At 39.3% G+C, this 24,964-nt stretch overlaps 1 protein-coding gene across 1 annotated transcript; it reads right to left on the reverse strand.

Moving 5' to 3' along the window:
* Nucleotides 1–3,109: 3,109 nt before the first annotated feature.
* On the reverse strand, nt 3,110–19,221 carry LOC126175324 (uncharacterized). Its single transcript, XM_049922080.1, has 2 exons — nt 17,713–19,221; nt 3,110–3,448 (listed from the first exon to the last, which is right to left on the reverse strand). Exons 1-2 carry the CDS (start codon nt 19,219–19,221, stop codon nt 3,110–3,112), a joined length of 1,848 nt encoding a protein of 615 aa, XP_049778037.1.
* Nucleotides 19,222–24,964: the final 5,743 nt, after the last annotated feature.

Raw genomic sequence — 24,964 nt, forward strand, 5'->3', positions numbered from 1 at the left:
TTTATGTAGGCACCACTCCAGAAACTCGTTAAAACTGTACCTAAATGGGGATATGCATATCACTCGAGCTGCATTTCCTGATGGGGAAAAGTTTCAACTCGTGGCTAGGAAGGGGGTTTTCCCATATGAGTATGTAATAGATGGTGAAACTCAATGAGAACAGGCTACCCAACACAACTGCGCGCTCCAGTAAACTTACAGGCGATGCCATAAAGGATGCAGATTCTGAGCATGCCATGAACGTTTAGTGGGAATTCAAAGAACAGAATTACTAAGTGATGCTGACATGCTTTTTTCTTTTAGCAAGGGTTCCATGGGGTACTTTGGCAATGTGTCCATAGGAACACGAAAGCAAATAACCCACAGATGGGTGACAGGTTCAACGCATCCCTTGATTCGAGTTACATAATTTATCTGGATGTAAATAACTTCTACAGGCATGCCATGAAACAGTCATTGCCAATTGGTGAGTTTTGATGGGTGTGAAAAGACGAATGCAAGGGAGTAGGTGGTAAAATCATGTGGGGTATGGCAGCTGATTCTGATGTAGGGTATGTGGTGAAGGCAGAACTCACATACTCTATAATAGTTTGCATGATGCACACACTGATTTGCTGCTGTGTCTGGAGCAACTAGTTCTGCCAGGAGGCTCCACCCCAAAACTGATGACTGGACCTCGGACTTTTAGGTTCTAAAAATCTTAAATTAGGTCCCTAAAATAGGTTCCATCACTTACACAATTCAAAAAAATCTGACATTCTAATTTCACAGAAAGGGCATATGATTAGTGAAACTGAACAGTTAAAATTTCTAGGTGTTCAGATAGACAGTAAGCTGTCGTGGAAAGTCCACGTTCTGGATCTTGTTCAAAGACTTAATAATGCCATTTTTGCAATTCAAACGGTATCAAAAGTGAGTGATCGTTTGACACGAAAATTAGTCTACTTTGCATTTTCATTCGCTATTGTCGTATGGTATTATATTTTGGGGTAACTCTTCCCATTCTAAAAGGATATTTTTGGCTCAGAAATGGGTGGTTTGGGCAATAAGTGGTGTTAGTTCACGAACGTCTTGTCGACCTCTGTTCACGAGTCTGGGTATTTTGACATTGGCCTCCCAATACATATATTCCTTATTGTCGTTTCTTGTTACCAATATTAGTTTATTTCCAAGAATAAGCAACTTTGACTCAGTTAATATTCGGCTGAAGTCAAACCTGCATTTGGATCGGACTACATTAACTCTTGTGCAAAAAGGTGTGCAGTATACTGCTGAATCCATTTTCAATAAGCTGCCACTCAGATTAAAAAATCTTGGCAGTAATCCATGCGCTATCAAATCGACACTGAAGAGTTTCCTCAGGGGTCATTCCTTTTATTCTGTCAAGGAGTTCCTAGAAAAATTAAGCTGATTGTTATTGTATTGCTGATAGCGTTTACTTAAACTTATGGACTGACTTTTTTAAGTTTCATGAACATTTATTTTTATCTGTTATTTTGTTTATGTTGGATTACATGTACTGACATGTTCCAAGACCTTGGAGATTTGCTCCTCAATTTGGTCCTACGGAACTTGGCGAATAAATAAAAATAAAAAATACGAAAATAGGTTACCAAAATCTGACATTTTACTGTCTATAAAGATAAATATATTGACAAAAATCCACATTATACAGGGTGAGTACAAAGTCTTGCCCTGATTATAACAATATATTACAGAATAACTGTTTGTCATAATAATTTACATTTTATGCCGTTACATAGGTTAGTGTTACTAGTTTTTTTAAGTGCACTTACGTTAGTAAACCTCAACATGTGCTCCCTTGGTAGCTCAGAGAATGTAGAGGCAGTATTCCAGTTCCTGCCAGGTGTTTCATAACATGTGTTCTGTCACCCACAGCAGCTTGTATCCTACCCTTCAGCAGCCTAGACATCAGCAACTGGTGTGACGAAAACTGTCCTTGATACAGCCCCAGAAAAAATAGTCAAGGGGCATAATGTCTGGAGAGTGGGGTGGCCAGGGTGTTCGACCATTCCTTCCAATCCACTGACCCGGAAATATTTCATTCAGAAAACCACCCACTATCAAAGCCCAGAGGAAGGGTCATCCATCTTGCTGGAAAATTATTCATGGTTGACAATCTTCTAACTGTGGGGAATGAACTGTTGCAAAACGTCTCAGTAAATGTTAGCGGTAATGGATTTTTCTGCAAAGAAAAACTGTCCAATAACCTTGTTATGCATGAGGCCGCACCAAACATTCACTTTTTCACTGTCTCGCTGTAACTGTACAGTAGCATGTGGAGACTCTGAACCCCATATACGGAAATTATGCCTATTCACCAATCCACTGACATGAAAGGTGGATTCATCGGTAAAGCTTATGTGATTTAAATAATCGTTAGCGCCATCAATCTTGTTGAGAATCTCAGTTGCAAATTCAGCACATGTCAGCAAATCATTCGGTTGCAAGGCCTACACGATTTGCACTTTGTAAGCATGCAACCTAAGCCTTTCATGAAGAATCTTCACCACACTTGCTTGCGGTATTAGAAGTTCACATGATGCTTGATCAGTTGATTTAGACGGACCCCGTTGAAACGATTGCCGAACATGATCAACACTTGCATCACTCACAAGAGGCCTGCCACTTCGAGGGCGATTTTCAACACAGCCTGTTTCGTTAAAGTTTGCGTTCCATCGCTTTATTGATTTAACGTCAGGAGGGCAGCGTCCATAAGAAGCCCGACATTTACGTTGAACACTGATGGGCGATTTCGTTTCGTGAAACCAAAGCACACATTGCGCTTTCTCCTGCTTCGACACTATTTCGCCAGCAACTAACATGACGTAACAGACCGCGTCGGAGTTCTGGAGCACTAGTGCCATCTGTTGGTCACAACAATTAGTAACACGGCACGAAATGTAACTCATTATGTCAAACAGTTATTCTGTTATAAATTTTTGTGATCAGGGCAAGACTTTGTGCTCAGCCTGTATCATTGTCCATATTCATAATCACAGTCACAGTAAATAACGAACACTTTCTCTAGATTTTCCGTTGAGAAACTGCATTTCTTGTCTGTTACTAGCATCTTACACAACGAGAATCACGGTATTAGGTGCAATGGAACTGCACACTCATGTTCTGTTGATTTATCTGATAAGATGTCAGCCACTGTGCAGAGGGTGGTCAGTCCAGGGTTTGTCTGTAGCGCTGTCTTTAGTTTCTCACTAACTTTCGTACCAATAGAACCTAGGAGCAAGTTGATTTTTTCTGTCACCTCTTCTATCAATCGCAGTTTCCTGTAGACTTGTTTTGCTGGAAACTCCAGACCTTTAATAATAGGAATCAAAAATGCACAATGAGATTTTACATATGCAGTGTCGTTGGAAATTGTTGGGTCCTTTAGAAGACCATCAGCTGAAGTAATGCTCACTGACTCCTCCTGCAATTTAAGAGCAATGTTTTTAAATGTCTTTCAAATGCTCGCTGTAATATTCCACAGCCTCTAGCCACATTCCGCAGCGAGTAAGTATGGGTTCTGGTGAAAGTGGTACATTGGGACGTTCCTCTCTAAATAACTGGATTCTTGTAGGCGCTTTAATAAAAACCTTTTTGATGGTTGAAACTGCCTTATTTACATGTGGAAATTCGAGATGTATCGTCTCAGCTACACGACTGATGGAGTGGGGAAGACAAGTGATGTGGAGAAAGGATGGGTAAAATACTTTCAACAATTTAACAGCAGCAATCATGTATGTGGCTGCATCACTGTAGATGACAAGTACTTTATTTTCATCCAGACTGTTGGGGAAAAATAATTTGAGGGCTTTATTAACAAAGTGAGCAAATGTTTCCTGGTTAATCTTTTTTAGCTCCTTGCTGCAGACCAGATGAGGTACAGAGTGAGTGTCAGAATTTAACTTTCCACCAATCAGATTAGCCATGTTGTCTGTCAGTTGTCTCATGGGCAGAGATCTACCTGTACAGGGTGATTATAATTAAAGTTAAACTTTCCAACCGCTGTAGAAATAACACCACTGGTCAGAATGACGTCAAATTGCAACGAAACATTATCGGAAAAGGGGGAAAATAAATAGTTACAAAATTTAACAATATATGACGCTGTAAGCATCATAATTTGATAGTGGTCGACTACAAATGGAAAATGAATCATACAACATGGGGTGTACAGGTGTGATTCTGTAAGTTACGTAAGCCCATACACCACAACAAGGTCATGTCACATCGGATGGTAAAAATTAATTGTCCTGGTACCAAACCGCATAAAAAAGCATCAATCACATCGCTTTTTAATTGTCTGAGTCCAAAAACCCCATAAAAAGCATCATCACATCGGTTTTTGATTGTCCTGAGACCAAAAATAGCATAAAAAGCATCAATCGCATCGATTTTAAATTGTCCTGAGGCAAAAAATCGCATAAAAAGCATCTATCACATCGGTTTTTAATTGTCCTGAGGCCACAAACAGCATAAAAAGCATCAATCAAATCAAATTATTAATTTCCCTGTGACTGGCTCAAAACACGTTCAATGTGCTGTCCATCGTTTTCTACATCAAGTTAAATTTGAGAATCAGCATGTTCCACAACTGATCAAAATGTTTTGGCGTCACATTCAGAATGTGTTACGCAATGTGTACCTTCAATGCAGCTAAGTGCAATCAGAACATTGAGCACAACTTCTTTCAGATAGTCCCACAGCCAGAAGTCTAACGGATTAAGATCAGGTGATTGGGATGGCCAGGCTGTAGGGAAATGGCGGCTGAAAATTCTAGTATTTCCGAAATGGCGCTTCAGCAGCTGCTTCACTGGATTTGCAATATCCAGAGGTCTGCCATCTTGCATAAAAATGATCCCATCCACACATCCACGCTGTGGGAGAGCTGGAATGACGTGGTTGCCCAAAAGACACTCATATTGCTTACCAGTAATGGTACAGGTAACAGGACTGGAAGCACCTGTCTCTTCGAAAAAATATGGCCCTATGACAAATGATGCCGTAAACCTGCATCACACAGTCACCTTTTCAGGATGAAGTGGTACTGATTGATTTGTGTGTGGATTTTCCGTTGCCTATACTCGACAATTCTGTGTATTGACATATCTGTCAGATGGAAGTGGGCTTTTCCTGCCCACAAAATCTTCCACGGCCAACCTCTGTTCACTTCCATGTGAGCAATAAATTTTAAAGTAAAGATCTTTCTTGCTGGCAACAGCAAGCAGCTCGTGCACATGGGTCATTTTGAATGAATAGCAAAGAAGGATGTTTCGTAGGATTTTACGCACCGTGCTCACGCATATGTCCAATGTTCGGCCATTTCTCCGTGCACTACACGTTTGCACACCACCACTCATCTCCTCCTGCTCTGCTGTGGCTATTACTTCCACTGACGTCGAATCAATTCGTTTCCTCCCTCTACCACGTTGCATGCCAAAATGTACCCGTCGTTTCGAATTTCCGAATCAGTTTCTCCAGACCCACGGCAATCATCGGACAAACGCCTTTTTTGAAACCCTTCTGCGTGCGGAACCTCTGCAGAGCAATGTGTGCACACTCATCATTCTTGTAATATAGTTTTACAAGCAGAGCGCGATCCTGCATTGAGACAGTCATGGCGAACGTCACGGACGCGAAACGAGGAAAAGCTGTGTACCCCGAGTGTTTATACCACCTTTCATGAGTCGTGTCCATGACAGATGTTTTCATTTAAGTATTCTGACACATACAGCGCCATCTATTGATCAATTTTCACACTATTTTTTTTATTCTGCCATACGTTTTCCCCCTTCTCCGATAATATTCCGTTGTAATTTGATGTCATTCTGACCAATGGTGTTATTTCTACAGCGTTTTGAAAGTTTAACATTAATTATAATCACCTTATATGAATCGCCTGTATCTCCCCTTATGCTGCTCAATGTATTTTCATATAAAGTATCTAAATAGTTCTTCCTCAGTGTGGATTCTGACACAATGCTGTGCTGACATTATTTCTGTAGAAAACTTTGGAACTGGATATTTTCAGCTAGACTGAATGGTATTTTTGCTGCAGCAATGGCTCGACACATGTCAAGATGAAATTCGTTTTTGTTTGTTGCATTTGGTTTAGTTTTGGTTTAGTTGGTTTAACAACTCAGAAGAGGGTACAGCTGGCCATATAGCAGATGTTACAGAAAGGAGATGAGAGAAGGAAGAGGTGTGGAGAAAAGTACAAGCTAACTAAGTTCAAATAGTGTGAAAAGGTGTTATGTGGACCAAGAAAAAATCCAGTAACACTGATGGGGAAATCAAAAGGTTCATTGAACTTAACCATGAGCCCTCTGAGATAATTGGTTGTCCTCACCCTGATGTTTTTAGGTTAGCTTATCCACTGTCCAAAAAGACGTTTGAACTGAGGAATATAACTAAGTTGAGAAAATGCGATTAGAAGGACTAAATGAGTAGGAAGCATGAAATGGTCAAATGCTGCAGATGTACAATATTATGTATAGATGGAAGAAATTCTGTAGAGGGTTCATTATTGTGCATAAATATAATTGTTATTCTAGGGGTTTTGTTCAGTGAAAAAGGGTTGTGTATGTTGAATAATATCAGATTGGTTGCTACATGTGAGGATTATGATGATTGTATTTGCATCAGGAATTAAACTGGGACCTTTGGAGGTGACGGAGTCCCACCTCTAACTGACAAACCAGGGACTCCTAAGATACGACTTGGCAAACAAATGGTAATGAGATGGGGAGCTATTAATATCAATGGGGGCTACTCTGGGAAGAAGGTAGGGCTGGCAGATGCTGCAAGTAAGATGGGGCTGGACGTTTTAGCTGTTAGTGACATTCGGGTAAGGGGTGAGAAAGAAGAGGAAGTGGGAGAATACAAGGTGTACCTGTCAGGAGTCAAAGCAGGAATAGCACAATGGAGTGTAGGGCTTTACATCAGGAAAGAAATGGAACCCAGCGTAGTTGCAATAAGGTATGTAAACGAACGACTGATGTGGATAGATTTGACAGTGTCTAGAAAGAAAATTAGGATTGTGTCAGTATATTCGCATTGTGAAAGGACAGATCAAGATAAGATGGATAGTTTTTATGACGCACTCAGTGATGTAGTTGTTAGAGTAAAGGACAAAGACAGTGTTCTGCTCATGGGTGATTTTAACGCCAGGATTGGAAATCGAACAGAAGGGTATGAAAAGGTTATGGGTAAATTTGGAGAGGATATGGAGGCCAACAGGAACGGCAAACAACTCTTGGATTTCTGTGCCAGTATGGGCTTAGTAATCACAAACTCCTTTTTTAAACATAAGAACATTCACCGGTATACTTGGGAAGGCAGGGGAACCAGATCTGTCATTGACTATATAATAACAGATCAGGAATTCAGGAAGGCTGTGAGGGACACACGTGTATTCAGGGGATTCTTTGATGACACTGATCACTATTTAATCTGCAGTGAAATTTGGATTGTGAGTCCGAAAGTGCAGGAGGTCAGGTCCATATGTAGGAGGATAAGAGTGGAGAAACTTCAGGATAAGGAAATCAGGCACAAGCACATAACAGCGATCTCAGAAAGGTACCAGTTAGTTGAATGTAGTCAATTACAGTCACTGGAAAAGGAATGGACAAGGTACAGGGACACAGTACTAGAAGTGGCCAAAGAATGTCTTGGAACAGTAGTGTGTAAAAGTAGGATGAAGCAAACAGCTTGGTGGAATGATACAGTCAAGGCAGCCTGTAAAAGGAAAAAGAAGGCGTATCAAAAATGGCTACATACCAGAACCCAGGTAGATAGAGAAAGCTATGTTGAAGAAAGAAACAAAGCCAAACAGATAATTGCAGCATCGAAGAAGAAATCGTGGGAAGACTTTGGAAACAGGTTGGAGACTATGGGTCAAGCTGCTGGAAAACCATTCTGGAGTGTAATTAGCAGTCTTCGAAAGGGTGGTAAGAAGGAAATGACAAGTATTTTGGACAGGTCAGGAAAACTGCTGGTGAATCCTGTGGATGCCTTGGGCAGATGGAGGGAATATTTTGAAGAGTTACTCAATGTAGGTGAAAATGCGATCAGTAATGTTTCAGATTTCGAGGTAGAATGGGATAGGAATGATGATGGAAATAGGATCACATTTGAGGAAGTGGAAAAAATGGTCAATAGATTGCAGTGCAATAAAGCGGCTGGGGTGGATGAAATTAAGTCGGAACTCATCAAGTACAGTGGAATGTCAGGTCTTAAATGGCTACACAGGATAATTGAAACGGCCTGGGAGTCGCGACAGGTTCCATCAGACTGTGCAAAAGCAGTAATCACACCAATCTTTAAACATGGAAACAGAAAAGATTGTAACAGCTACAGAGGTATCTCTTTAATCAGCGTTGTGGGTAAAATCTTCGCAGGTATTGTTGAAAGGAAAGTGCGAGTATTAGTTGAGGACCAATTGGATGAAAACCAGTGTGGGTTTAGGCCTCTTAGAGGTTGTCAGGACCAGATCTTTAGCTTACGGCAAATAATGGAGAAGTGTTATGAGTGGAACAGGGAATTTTATCTATGCTTTATAGATCTAGAAAAGGCATATGACCAGGTTCCTAGGAGGAAGTTATTGTCTGTTCTACAAGATTATGGAATAGGAGGCAAACTTTTGCAAGCAATTAAAGGTCTTTACATGGATAGTCAGGCAGCAGTTAGAGTTGACGGTAAATTGAGTTCATGGTTCAAAGTAGTTACAGGTATAAGACAAGGCTGCAACCTGTCTCCACTGTTGTTCATATTATTTATGGATCATATGTTGAAAACAATACACTGGCTGGGTGAGATTAAGATATGTGAACACAAAATAAGCAGTCTTGCATATGCGGATGACTTAGTTGTGATGGCAGATTCGATTGAAAGTTTGCAAAGTAATATTTCAAAGCTAGATCAGAAATGTAAGGACTATGGTATGAAGATTAGCATCTCCAAAACGAAAGTAATGTCAGTGGGAAAGAAATATAAACGGATTGAGTGCCAAATAGGAGGAACAAAGTTAGAACAGGTGGACTGTTTCAAGTACTTAGGATGCATATTCTCACAGGATGGCAACATAGTGAAAGAACTGGAAGTGAGGTGTAGCAAAGCTAATGCAGTGAGCGCTCAGCTACGATCTACTCTCTTCTGCAAGAAGGAAGTCAGTACCAAGACTAAGTTATCTGTGCACCGTTCAATCTTTCGACCAACTTTGTTGTATGTGAGCGAAAGCTGGGTGGATTCAGGTTACCTTATCAACAAAGTTGAGGTTACGGATATGAAAGTAGCTAGGATGATTGCAGGTACTAGTAGATGGGAACAATGGCAGGAGGGTGTCCATAATGAGGAAATCAAAGAAAAACTGGGAATGAACTCTATAGATGTAGCAGTCAGGGCGAACAGGCTTAGATGGTGGGGTCATGTTACACGCATGGGAGAAGCAAGGTTAGCCAAGAGACTCATGGATTCAGCAGTAGAGAGTAGGAGAAGTCGGGGCAGACCGAGGAGAAGGTACCTGGATTCGGTTAAGAATGATTTTGAAGTAATAGGTTAAACATCAGAAGAGGCACCAATGTTAGCACTGAATAGGGGATCATGGAGGAACCGTATAAGGGGGACTATGCTCCAGACTGAACGCTGAAAGGCATAATCAGTCTTAAATGATGGTGATGATGATTAAACTGGGACATATGGAGAAAGCCTGTGGTTGACAGTATCTTGTTTGTTAGTATGGGAAGGAAAGTTGCACCCGGAGCTTGAGGCAGGTACCTGTGGATGGCAGTAGTTCTGAGCTGATGCAGCAGACACATGGTAAACATGGGAGGGTTTCAGCACCCAGATTATTAGGAAGCCATGGGGTGATAGTTATAAACAACTATTGATTTGGACCATTTGTTGGATATTTGTCAGGACATGGCTTGTCTGATGAGTAGCGCAATGCAATGTTGGCTGTACTTCAAAGTGAGAGGTGGTCTACTGATGCACAGATGGAGCTGGGGCTCAACAAGGGGTCCATACTGTGGAAGCAATGGGAAGACTGCAGTGAGGGCATAACCAGTGAAGTGAAGTGACGTACGATGACAATATGGAGGATTGAAAATGTACAATAAGTTCTGTATAAATTGATTTGATTGATGCCTAGAGAGAGACAATTATTACTGAAATTTATGAACATGTTTAAAATATAGATCTCACATATAGGTTAGGTATAAAAATATTAATATATATCTTACAGTCATGCAAAGTTGTTCTCTTATAGTAATGCAGAGTCGTTCTTCATATCAAAGTCCTATACATGCTTTGCCATAGTTCTATTTTAATGAACATTTCTGTTTTCTCTGCGACAGATTCCTGACTGGATATGGAGGAAGAAAGGTGTTCATACATATGTTCAAAAATGTATTGTTGCCACAATAGATGGCGCTGAAATGGAGGAAGAAAGTTCCTATGAACATGTGTTCAAAAATGCATTTTTACAACTGTAAATGGCGCTGATGAATGATGATTATTCTGACTACAGGCCATGTGTTACTTATGTATTGCATGCTATGTGATTGATGCAGCACACTGTAAACAGCAGAATGGTCTGGTATTCATGTCAGGAACAAGCCAACATGACGTCTGTGTATGGGCACGCAGATGGAAATAGCTATAGCAAAACTAGTACCCACAAGCACCAACCACATGACACAATATTTCAAGCCCTTTTTGGCCGTTTGTGCGATCAGGGGTCCTTTCATACAGGCAGACATGCAGGTAAGTGGCAGACTGTGTGTAGATCAGATTTGGAGGACCTGGTTCTACAGGAATTTGTGACAAACCCTAGTTGAAGCTCCTGGCAAGTGGCCCATCAGCTATCACAGCTACAGCACTATGTTATCTGCCGAATGTGTGTACTTCGTGGAATTTTACTGAGCATTTTACAACAAGAGGAGAAGAAACTGGTTTGTCCAATATTTGTATTGCTCTCTTGTTTGGTTTTAGGAATCAAATGAAGAACGCGTTTTGTGACACTGTCTCTGGCGGTCTGCTTGAATTTGCATTGGAAATGGCCTGACTGACGTATTTCAATGTTAATTAACTCAAAAACAGCACAATGAGTCAAATTTTTTTAACAATTAGTTCTCAGCACAACCTACCCTGCAACACTCTTACCATTTTTTCAGACTGTTTATTTGGTGTAAGTACATTATACAAAAAGAATCAAAATTTGTCTGTACATGCAACCACAGTCTACCATACATAATTATGGACTTTACAAAGGGAATTTTTAAAGGACTGACAGACCCTAAGTTGTTAAGGAAATGAAAAGTCATTTGTTAAAAGGGTAGATATACATCAGAGTGAATTTTTGGCTATGAAAAAAAATCGTATTTATTATTACATCTCATGAGTTTTCCGCGAATTTTCTATTCCACAGCACAGTACTGCCACCACTATTAATGAGGGTGGTTGATATGAAGTAGCTTACATTGAGCAGAATGATAATGTTCTCACATTTCAGAAACTCCATAATTGTGTCCCTTTAAGAAATTTTCAAAGAAAAACATATGAATTAAAAAACAACGTTTTTCGTTTTCAATGCATGTTCATGACCCTACATTTTTTTAATGCTTGGAAACGAAGCTGAAAAGAAAAACATGTGTAACAATTTCGTATTAGTCCTCTAATTCAGTATTTTCTTTCTCTAAAGCTCTCTTCACTGAATGATATTATAAAGACCCCCCCCCCCTCCCAAACTTTTGCTTTTTTATGGGCACTTCACTGGAAGGGTAGCATACATTTATAGGTAGTTTAACATGCTGACTTAGGCCAGCATAAAAGATATGCTTGACCAAACCATTGATGAATATCAACTAAGAGATAAGGGAATCATAAATGAAGCGACACAGTGTACTTATGCCAACATGAATTCTCTTATTCCTCTGGTTATATGATGTGATTAGATATACAGATGTCCTCTTGTAGAACTCAGTCCACCACTGTTTAATATTCAAACCATCTTTTCAGCTATTCACTTCTTTTACTGCGAAATTTCGTGTGGTGCTACTTGTATTATCAATTTATTTAACTGGAGCACAGTATAAATTCTGTCTTCCTTCCTTAATCTCCTTTTGACTATGCTAAAGTCACAGTTGCAGGAAGTTGGCTGTGGCTAAAAGAGCATCAAAAGAACACGTGATTAAATCCCTAGAGTCCTGCCACTGCAATGCACATCAGGTGAAATCCTTTCTTTCTTAATACCAGACTTGGCGGGACTGTCAGCAGTTGGTTTCCTAGTCGGTGGTGCAGCAGTTATCACCAGACCAGTGAAAAATGTGGAAAACGGACAGCAGCAGCTTGACGAAGCCAAAATGCATGAAAGATTCATGGAATGTATCTCTTGGGAAAAGATTATATTTCAAACTGCACATGAACGGGCTTGAATTGTTCGTTAAAGAAACTGTTAGCTATATTGCCCCTCAGATCAGTTACAAATGTCGATTTACTTAAATTCGTCAAGAAGTTCTCTTTCCCAAAATTTCGTGGAATTTTCATGTGGAGTACACTACGTCAAACCACACGAAAATCTAACATAATTGGACTTCTAAATTTAGACATTGCAGGGGAGCCCGTAAATCGCTGGGTGGGGTTTGTTAGAAGAAGAATCCGAAATAGTACATATCTGTTACTTCGACTCATTTGGCGATTTACTTGCTCCAGAAGAATTACATCGCTACTTTACAGGTAATCAAATATTTTACTATTTTCAATGCTACCAAAAGTTAAATACGTAGCTCTATGGACATCTATGTCTCATCTTCATCCTGATAGTTACAAAGAAGATGTAAAAACAGTAATCATATGCACCAGTCTTCAGCTGACCTCAGGAGCCATGTTATATACTTCGACTTTAAATGGTCGATCATCGGTACTAAGTGTGAAATACTTCCTATCAATCGAACTAAGGAAAGGGATTTAAGTATTGCACTGTTAGGTTCAGAAACGTACAACACAATTCCAAATATCACAGCATCAAACTGCAATCTACATCTGGGAAGGGCTAAAGTTGCACAAGTACCTCAAGGCGCATGTGACACTGAATATTTAAACAAACGTTTAAAATGGCTGGTACCAGATTTCATGCTATGCACAAACGTCCACACACGTAAAACTGAAGTAAGAACGACTAGGCACATAACAGATTTTGTTAAGGAAAATTTAATATGACCACTACTGAGTTTCATAAAAAAACAAATTCTGCAAAAATATCCGAATGAGTTTTACAACTCGGCTCATTAAGTGGAAATAATGCAAAGAACTCGTTTCTCAACAACAATCTGTTTCACATTATCTACAATGTCTTCCCTATACCAGTCCAGGGTGTAAAATATTGGAGATGCCACGCAAAACACTTTACCTCCCATTGTCTGTACAGACGTTAAAATTTCTTGAGTTGAGAATTGTCAACCAGAGTGGCAATCTCGTAGATTTTTATGATGAAGAGATCTTAGTATTATACCTTCGCCTGAAGCAGGGTGGGTATATGGTATACAACAACCACACACACAGCTAGCAGCGCTTCGCTCTACAACTGAAACACCATGTTTTAACACCAAAGGAACATCAGTTCCTTAAATCGTTGCGTTTGAAACCACATAAGAACAATATCATCACTCAACATAACCCCCCAGTTGAGTATTATGAATGAATCATTCATCAGGAATATTTCTCATACAAACCTTTTGCTTCAACTAAATTCAAGAACGATGTTGAGGACAGCATTGTTAGCCAGCATCAAGATGTTCTGACAGTTCGAAGCAGGAGTTTGCTCTACTTAAAGGGCAAATCCACGAAAAAGGATGGGAGTCCCATGGCATCATCTCATCTTACATGTAACAAATTCGCTTTCTTGTTTCAGAAAATAAGATAGAAGCTAAATGGCGTTGAAATTGATGGTAGTGAGAATGTATGTGACGCATCAATCTTAGAAACAAACATTTGAGCATCAAAACTGAACTTGAGTGTTTTAAGAAATACAGGATAATTAATGGATAAACCGCCATCAGCAAACGAATGCAAGCATTTAGTGCACAAATACCTTTCAAAATGCTTGTGAGATACTTTGAGGGTATGAGGAGGATTATAGTTAATGTGAGGAAGGAACTTGTGTTGTTATGAAGTGAAACATACGATAATGCACACATCCAGGTTGTCAATGGAGGAGAGAACAAGATTTTTCTTGAGAAATTAATTTACAAGCAAGGTGCCTCGCCTCTTTACATGATGAAGAGCGTTAGAGACTTTTAAATATACTTGGATCTGGGATTCAGCTTCATTTAAATTTCAGGTCATGGGATCTGTTTGAATATCGTCTACCTCCAAGCTCATCCAGACAGTCTTGGACTGTTAACATGTTTCCTCAATTAGGAACATCCTGATTTATAATTCTCGAGTTTCAGACCAATAGGTAGTGAATCTGAAATGTGAACCAAGTGAATTCTACACACATTAAAAACACGTTTCACACCACCTCGGTTCCAAGGGTTCCGGAACCTGTACACAAAATTTGAATAGAGATCAACATAAACATCATTTCTGCCCTTTTTGTTGCTCATGAAAACCACACATTGCATGTTGTACCACCATACAGTGGGACCTTCAGAGGTGGTGGTCCACATTGCTGTACACACTGATACCTCTAATACCCAGTAGCACGTCCTCTTGCATTGATTCATGCCTGTATTCGTCGTGGCATACTATCCACAAATTCATCAAGGCACTGTTGGTCCAGATTGCCCCACTCCTCAACGGCGATTCAGCATAAATCCCTGAGAGTGGTTGGTGGGTCACATCGCCCATAAACAGCCCTTTTCAATTTATCCCAGGCAATGGCGATAGGGTTGATGTCTGGATAACATGGTGGCAACCTTAGTCGAGCGATGTTGTTATCCTGAAGGAAGTCATTCACAAGCTGTGCACGATGGGGCCGTGAACTGTCGTCCATGAAGACGAATGCCTCGCCAATATGCTGCCGATGTAGTTGCACTATCGGTTGGAGGATGCCCCACATAATGCCACCCCAAAACAGCAGGGAACCTCCACCTTGCTGCACCTGCTGAGAAGTGTGACTATGGCGTTCAGCTTGACGGGTTGCCTCCAAACACGTCTTCGACGAGTGTCTGGTTGAAGACATATGCGATACTCATCGGTGAAGAGAACATGATGTAAATCCTGAGCAGTCCATTCGGCATGTTGTTGGGTCCATCTGTACCACATTGCATGGTGTTGTGGTTGCAAAGATGGACCTCGCCATGAACGTCGGGAGCGAAGTTGCTCATCATGCAGCCTATTGCACACAGTTTGAGTCGTAGCACGACGTACTGTGGCTGCACGAAAAGCATTATTCAACATGGTGGCGTTGCTGTCAGGGTTCCTCCGCACCATGATCAGTAGGTTGTGGTCATCCACTGCAGTAGTAGCCCTTGGGCGACCTGAGCGAGGCATGTCATCGACAGTTTCTGTTCCTTTGTATCTTCTCCATGTCCGAACAACATCGCTCTGGTTCACTGCAAGACACCTGGACACTTCACTTGTTAAGAGCCCTTCCTGGCACGAAGCAACAACGCGGACGTGATCGAACCGCGGCATTGACCGTCTAGGCATGGTAGAACTACAGATAACACGAGCTGTGTACCTCCTTCCTGGTGGAAGGATTGGAACTGATCGGCTGTCGGACGCCCACCGTCTAATAAGCGCTGCTCATGCATGGTTGTTTACATCTTTGGGCGGGTTTAGTGACATCTCCTAACAGCCAAAGGGACTGTGTCTGCAATACAATATCCACAGACAAAGTCTATCTTCAGGATCTCTGGGAATCGGGGAGACACAAAACTTTTATTGATGTGTGTAAATTTGTATTTTAACAAACGCCAGGAAAAACTTAAACGTCCAATTTTACCAATATGAGAAGTTACAGTAAAATTCGCATAATAATATTACAGCCTCCCTTTCCATACGTACACTAAGTTTTACCCTGCATACTATGAGGTGAGAATAAGAGATGACTGCTCAGTCCAAGGGAATTTAGGGAGCAAACTGCCGTGTTGTTATAGGTTGTTCCAAACAGAATGAGTCGGCAAAGAGCAGTCCTATTGACGTTCATATTGAATTTGTTATTATTATTCTGGATTTACAATGTGAGTACATTTTTCCAGCACCTATTCTAGATTACAGTAAGTTACTAATTATTGTTCTCCACTCTTCTCTATTTGTCCATAAATCTTCAGGAATGTTGTTCTTCCCCATTGCTGACTGAACTCCCTGTTTCCATGTATCAGGTGGTCGTCCCCTTTTTCTTCTTCCAATTGGTACCCAGTCGATTATGCATTTTGGTAGCCTTTCCTGTTCCATTCGTCTGATGTGTCCATACCATTTAAGTTGTTTGTGCTCGATGAAATCAATAATTGAATTTTTACATTTCATCTTGTCTCTGATTACTTCATTTCTTATTCTTTCTCGTCTTGATATTCTTGCTGAACGTCTCCAGAAATCCATTTCTGTGGCTAATAATTTTGATTTCAGTTGCCATTTTGTTGTCCACACTTCTGAACCATATGTAATAATGCTCCTAACTATTGTTTTAAAAATCCTTATTTTGTTATCAGTTGTTATGTGTTTGTCCCAGAGAATTCCATTCAATAAAGAGATTGTCGTCTTTCCAGAATTTATTCTTGATCTAATTTCTTTGTCCTGTTTCCCATCATTTGTAATTTTGACACCTAAATATTTATATTCCTTAGTAGCTGTTATTGTTCCCATCCCTTCTTCTAATATTAAGTCTCCATTCACTCCACCAATTAACATGTACTTTGTTTTATTCATGTTTACATTTAGACCTGATTTTTTTATATTCTTGAATCAATTTTCTGGTCATATACTCTATGTCCTCATAGTCTTGGGCTATAATCAGTTGGTCATCTGCAAATTGTAACGAGTATATTGTTCTATCATTTATTGGTATTCCCATAGCATGACATTTTTTCTTCCAATTCTGTAAAGTTACTTCTGTATATATTTTATACAATGTAGGTGAGATGCTACATCCTTGACGTAATCCTTTTGTGACTTGGAATCCATGTGATAGATATTTACCAATTTTTATTTTTGAAATAGAACTTTTATATAAATTTTGAATTGCTTTAATTATTCTTGGATTTATTCCTATTGATATTAAAGCTTTCCATAAACTGGATAAAGGCACACTATCATAGGCTTTTTCTATATCTATGAATACTAAATGTACAGGTTGTGCCCGAACCATTTTTTTTCAATAATTTGTTGTAGGCAAAAGATATGATCAATTGTTGATCTTCCAGCTCTAAAACCTGCTTGTTCTTCAGCCTCCTTTTCTTTGTATTCTTGTTCTAACAAATACTTAATAATTCTTCCATATAATCTACTGAAGGTATTGGTCACTGTTATTCCGTTATAATTTTTACACTCATCTTTCGCTCCTTTTTTATGTATCACTGAAATATATCCTACTTTCAAATCATTTGGGACATCTTCCCCATTTAAACATCTTTCGAAAAGGTTTCTTTACAATTCCATTAATTTCTTTGTTCCTAATTTTAATAATTCTGCAGGAATACCTCCAATGCCTGTAGCCCTTCCATTCTTTAAAGATTTTATTGCAGTTTTTACTGTCTCTATTTCCAAATGGATGTAATTCTCTGCTTGTAGATCTATCATTTCATTATATTCAGGGTTTCCCAAGTATTCTTCCCTGTTTTCTGTTAATAAACTTTTAAAATATTTTTCCCAAGAGTCATGAGTAATATATTTAATATGTGTTGTTTCTTTGGAATTCCTTCTTAAATTTTTTATAGTTTTCCATGCTTCTGTGTTTCTTTTACCACCAATATAGGATTCAATTTTTTGACATGACTGTTCCCAAACTTTGTTTTTTGCTTCTGCAACCTTTTTCCGGATTTTCGCTTGTTGTGCATTAAGCTCTATTTTATCTTGAAGATTTCTGGTATTTAACCATTTTAAATATTTTTCTTTCTTTAATTTCACTTCCTTTTTAATTTCTTCATTCCAATAGTATAATGGATGGTTTGTATGTGTTTCTTCTGTTTCTCCTAAAGCTTCCTTGGCGGCTTCATGTAGTTTATTTACAATATAATGATATTGATCTTCTGTATTATCAAACTCTGTTTCTACCAGTTTTTCATCTAATCTCTTTTGATACAAAAATATTGTGCTTTCATTCTCCAAACTATTCAAATTATATTTAGGAATTTTGATTTCTGTTTGTATATTTTCTATAGGACAATTTCGATTTTCTTCAGTGCTTTTTCCTCTGAAGGGGAATAAAAATTTGGAATTTACCAAATAATGATCGTTAAGAGTTACCCCTCTATATACTCTTATGTCATGTATTTTTATCCTCGTTTGCTGTTTAATTATAATATAGTCTATTATTGATTTTTGATTGAATGTATCTTTATGCCATGTGTATTTATGTATTTCTTTATGTTGATAAAAGCCATTTAATATTTTCAATGAATTTTGTTCACAGATATCAATAAGTCTATTACCATTATCATTTGTAACATTTTCTCCAAATGGTCCTATAATTTTATTTCCAATTTTACTTCCAGTTCTACTGTTAAAATCCCCTGCAATAATAATCTCCCTGGTTTTCCCGATATCTTCTATGATTCCATTTAAATTATTATAGAAATCATCCTTTTTACAAATTGGTTCATCTTCGCTTATTCCATATACTCCTATAATAGTAATTTTGTATCCATGAATATCAATATTAATTTTAATCAGATTTTCATCAATAGGTTCCCAGTTTGTGACCATTCTTTTGAATTTGTTTTTCATCAATATCGATATCCCCCGTTTTGCTCTTTGATTTTTTGGGACACCACTATAGAAATGTGTATATGATCCTATTCGTTCAATACCTCGTCCTTTTTTCTTAGTTTCTGAGAGTATAATAATATCCTGATTTCTAGCCTCCATTTCTTTAATCACTTCTCCTACTTTATTTTGTAATCCTTGTATATTCCATACACCAATTAAGACAGTCCGTTTTCTTAGCCTTTTTCGTCTCCTATTATATCCGTCCTGCTGTAATCTTATAGGCTTTTTAACCAGTGAGGTTTTTCCAATGAATGGGGAGTTGGCACATCGCATTAACCCCCAACCTGGAGGACCAGGTAATTTTTGCTCAAGGTTTTCTTCCTTTAGCCTTTGGTAATCCAATACCTAAACTACAAGGCAGTAGTTGCTAGGTTTGGTCCACCCTGGGTATTTTATTTCCCCGGTACCCTCCATATCTGGTGGGCATTGCCCTATCCGCCACCTGGGGAGGCGCCCGATGGGAGACTAGCAACTCCACACGGGTCATATTGAATTTGGAGTCTCTAAAACCTTCCCAGAAAACAGAACAGCATTCACATTAATACTACATGATCAGATCATGAACTACAGTCCACTTACCAGAATACTGCAGAGACTTGTATAAATTAATAGACATCTAATTACAACTAAAGCATTTCACGATGACAGCTGAAACAGTTAACAAAGTAATATATGCGAAAACTTTTCATGATGAACATGGACATTTGATATTTAAATAGATCGTATATTTATCATTTATGAATGAAGGGCAAGTACACACAACAGTTTCAACAATCTTAACTCAGAGTAAGCCATAACAGAGCCACCAACTGCCTGAAAACGTGTAAAAGTAAGTTTAGGTTGAAGCAATATTGTCATAGCACTAATGGGGAAGAAAATGAAATGATTTTTGAAGATTTAGTGATATTACTACAACATTTCGAACACAAAGAATCAATTGTTTACATGGAAGGTTGAGAAAAATCGTTATGGATATGTGATATTTACAAGATGTTTCTGTTAGAGATCTACAAACATATGGACAGTCTCCATTGCCTCACCTTAGGCTGAAGAAGAACAAGAATAAACGTTCTGTATTAACATTAGCTAATGTAAAAGTAACGTTTATTTGGTTTGTAAATAAATGATGTGGAGGTTGACCATTTGGCCTCACCAGTCACTCTGTGAGTGAACATGTGACCATTCCTAACATGTGACCATTCCTTTGGCAGGGCCTGAACATGCACACATGATTAGGGGTTTGCTAGTTATCGCGACTCCAATGTTAGGTGCGTTATGGAACCTCGTAGGTAGACAGAGTTCAGAGTTGGATAAAAAGTTAATATGCACTTGATATGTCAGCCTGGGGGTCTCATCCGAGATGTGGAGGAGGCTTTACCTGCAGCTATCGAGAGTACAAGGTGCAGCTGTCTACAAGTTTGGCTCTCGTCAGCACCAAGGACGCCTGTCGCATGGATTCTGAGACCAGCCTAATTCAAAAAGGATTCTGGTAGAATTGGTGAAGGCTGTTGGCATTGTGTGTTGTGTGCAAGCAGAGCTTGCAGTTTGCAGCATTGTTCCCAGGGTAGATAGTAGATCCAGGTCCTTCGGTTTGCAGCTGAGTGGAGGGTCTCGACCAGAGGCTTCCTCGACTGTGTGCCACTCTTGACTGCACTTTATTATCAAGTGGGGATTTACAGGCCTCACTTTGATAGGTTGGGTGTGCATTACACAAAGAAATCAGCTACTCGCGTAGCAGACTACTTGTAGAGTGCACATCAGTGTTTTCTCATTGGAGTTTTTCAGGCTAAGCGGTAGTTTGAGGTACTCTGATGAACACTCGCCAGATGATATGTAAAAAGATAAGTCTGACCACGTTCACAGTAAAGGCATTTCGACTGTCAAAACTTTATCAGTAAAATTGTTGACATATTTGTAACAAAGTTCCTGAATTAACTACTATCCAGAAAAGCTCTCACAGTCGAATTATTCTTGGGTCTGAGAGCTGGCTGAAATCCAAAGTAGAAAGCTCCGAGATATTTAGAGAGTCATGGAACGTACGAGTATACTGGGGAGACAGGTTAGATGCCACAGGAGGAGGAGTGTTCATTGCAGTTGACAAAAGTATTATGTCTATTGAGGTCGAATTTGAGTGTGACAGTGAAGTTATTTGGCCACATATAACAGGTCTAGGCGGAACCAAGTTAATTTTTTTTACTGACCATGCGATTCCGCTGTGACAGTTACAGAGTCATTCAAAGAAAGTCTAGTCATTAGTGCGTAAATACTCAGATAATGCAATACTAGTGGGAGGCGACTTAAACCTACCGAGTACAAACTGGGATATATATGGATTCCTTGAAAGGCAGACAGTCTTACAAAGTACTTTTGAACATGTTTTCTGAAAGCTGTCTGGAGCAGCTAGTTCGGCAGCCCACGTGCAGCCGACCTTGTAGTTACAAACAGACTGAACATTATTGACAGCGTCAGTATAGAGATGGGAATTAGTGATCATGATGTCATTTAGTAACTTTGTTTCCGAAAGTCAATAAATCCGTCAAGAAGGGTAGGAGAGTGTTTCAGCTGAAAGAGCAGATACGCAGTTGTTAGCATCTCACTTAGACAGTGAAGTGACGTCATGTAGTAACTGGCATAGAGCAATTATGGGCAAAGTTTAAACAGATTGTAAATCGTGCTCCGGACAAGTTTGTACCTAGGAAGTGGATTAAGGCTGGAAAAGACCAATCACGGCTTAACAACGAAATTCAGAAAATGCTGGTGAAGCAAAGGCTGTTGCACTGTCAGTTCAAAAGAGAACGCGAAAATGACAACTGGCAAATGTTATAGAGATTTGTGCTCTGTGAAAAGGTCTGTGTGAGAAGCATACAACAATTGCTACCACAATAACTTAGCAAAAGATCTGGCCAATAACTTGCGAAATTTCTGTTCGTATGTAAAACCACTACGCAGTTATGAGGCTTCCATGCAGTCACTCGTTGATCACTTTGGTGTGGCAATCGAAGACAGCAAACCAAGAGCCGAAGTTTTAAATTTCGCATTTAAGAAATCGTTCGAGCAGGAGGATCATACAAACACGCCATCGTTTGATAATAAAACTAACTCCATTGTGGTTGACATAGTGGTAACAATTCCTGATATAGAGAAACAACTGAAAGAGTTGAAAACAAATAAATCGCTAGGTCAAGATGGAATTCCAATTTGGTTTTATAATGAGCATTGGCCCCTTACTTATTTTTCATTTAACGCGAATCTCCCGCCCAGCTAAAGCTCGAAGCGACTGGAAAAAACCGCAGGTAACTCCTGTACAGAGGGGGGGGGGGGGGGTAAAGAACGGAACAAGAATGTTAGAGATCGATATCCCTAACATCGGTTTGCAATAGAATCCTTGAACATGTTCTCAGTTCGAATATTACAAATTTTCTTGAGACGAAGAAGCTTATACTACGAGTCAGCATAGATTCAGAAATCATTACTCGAGCGAAAGTCAGGTTGCCTCTCCCTCCCCCCCCTTAGTCTGTTGATGAAGATACAATCATATGGAACAGATTCCCAGATATGAGTGTGCCTCGAAGACTTCGTAAGTAATAGAATCCAGTATGTTGTTCTCGACGGCGAATGTTCATCAGAGACAAGGATTTGTCGGAAGTGCCCTGGGGGAACTGTGACTGCACCGATATTACTTTCTGTACACATAAATGATGTGGCAGACAGGGTATGCAACAATCTGCAGTTGTTTGCTGATGATGCTGTGGCGTATGGTAAGCTGTCGAAGTTGATTCTGTGTAGGTGGACACAAGATGACTGAGACAAAATTTCTAGTTTGTGTGATGAATGGCAACGAGCCTAAACGTAGAAAAATGTAAGTTAAAGTGGATGAGAAGGGAACAAGTCCGTAATGTTCGGATACAGAGTTGGCAGTGTCCCGCTTGACACAGGTGTATTGTTGCAAAATGAACGAGCATGCGAGGATTTTGCTAGGAAAGGCGAATGGTTGATTTCATTTTACTGGGAGATTTTCAATAAAAGTGTGGTTCATCTGAAAGAAGACAGTATATAAGACACTAGTCGACATATTCTTGAGTTCTGCTTGAGTGGGCTCTGCACCAGGTCAGATTAGAAGAAGAAATCGAAGCAATTTTGTTTCAGGAGGTTAGATTTGTTACCAGTGGGTTGACACACACTAAGTATTATGGAGGTGCTTTGGGAACTCAAGTGTGAATCCCTGGATGGAAGGTGACGTTCTTTTTTAATACAAGTATCGAGAAAATTTAGAGAATCGACATTTGAAGCCAACTGCAGAATGATTCTATAACCGCCAATGTACATTTCACGTAAGAAACACGAAGATAAGATACGAGAAACTGGGGCTCGTATGAAGTCATATAGACAATAGTTTCTTCCTTGCTATGTTAACGAGTTTAGCAGGAAAGGAAATAATTAGTTGTGACACAGAGTACCACCACCAAGCACCATATGGTGGTTTGTGGAGATGTAGATGCACATAAATACGTAACAGACATTGGTGTGATGTGTGAATAAAGATATAATGAAGCAATTATACGTAAAATACAAAATTTTATTTTTTGCTAGAAAATATAAGTTCACATGTAGGCTTGTCTAATATTTATGTTAGTTCTTAATTAGTTCACTTCTGCTACAAGGTACTGAAGTACAAGTGTGTCCTGTTCAAGGATCACTGGAAGGGGATGCACAGTTAACTATAACATACTTTTCCAAATATTCTGTTGCTATGCACAGTCTTCTGTCTGATAATAAATTTTTATAAGTAGAGTAAGATCGTTCACCTTTGTAAGAAATCAATGGCGCATATTTATATTGAGCAATTGTTCTAGGAGTAACTTTTTCGGGAAGTTCTGAAATTCTGCCAATAAACAAGCGAGACAAAATACCAAGATTTGAGTATCCAGGGTTCTTATAGTAGTTTACTGGAAACTGTACTACCCACTTCACCTCGTACCACAATGGCTTTTTTGGGCTGCATATTTCTTTATTTCTAGAGCCTCTTGGAGAGATAAGAGAGATATACTTGAAGTCTCCAGTTTCTTGATAATCTCAGGAAGCCAGCGATGTAGGAAATTGAAATGAGCAGTTTAGAGCCGTTGAATGCTGACAAGGATTAACTTACAGACACTACAGGATCTGAAGAAATGTTGTGCATCTCTGCCTTCTTAGCTTCAGTGCACTTGCTGTAGAAAAGTACAACTGTAGTCCATGTTACCCAGCTTATTATCACTGCCACTGGAGGCCGTGATACCATTAGGTACCTGGTGCTTGTAGTGTTATATATGATAACAGTGCATTTACTTCTAGAAACAGATGTCTGACTATATCTGCCACTCGTTGCAATGGAAGAGAAATACGTGTAATAAGCCCTAAGTCCCATCATGTATGGAACTGCATTTATGTACATTAGTAGGACCCACTCTTCTTTTATGTCATCTGTCCATAGTATTTTAATCCTGTCATTGATGAATCTGGCAACTGTTAAATTATTTGCTGCCTCCAAAGGTTAACAATAAATTAAATAGGGTTTAGATGCAGCCTCAGAGTCCAGTTTGCCCAACAAAATTAGCGATGAAAAGGCTTACGGCATCGATCATCTCATCAGCCTAAACCATATTGGTGAGATTCCCTGCAACCAATGCAAAACGCAATTCTGTGTAAAATTCCTTATTAGATGATATAGGCTGTCCCAGCAGTTGTGTAAGCAGAACCTGTTTCTTGAAGAAATCCGTTGTTTATTCCCAATATGTAGATTGCTTTGTAAATATTGTTCAGCCTGAGATTTCATTGGACAACCTATATGTTTGTCACAGATCTGGCAGAGAACTGTTTTACCACCAGTAGATAATGCACTCTACATAGAAATCCATGTTTTCAGGTTTTATGACAACATAGACACAACCGGTGCCATGGTTAGTCAAAAGACAATTGACTGTTACCACATTGTGAAATGTTTGAGAACAAAAAAGGAAAGCATTTAAAACGAGTCATT

The sequence above is a fragment of the Schistocerca cancellata genome, chromosome 1 (assembly GCF_023864275.1).
Source record: "Schistocerca cancellata isolate TAMUIC-IGC-003103 chromosome 1, iqSchCanc2.1, whole genome shotgun sequence".
In the NCBI taxonomy this organism is placed as follows: Eukaryota; Metazoa; Arthropoda; class Insecta; order Orthoptera; family Acrididae; genus Schistocerca; species Schistocerca cancellata.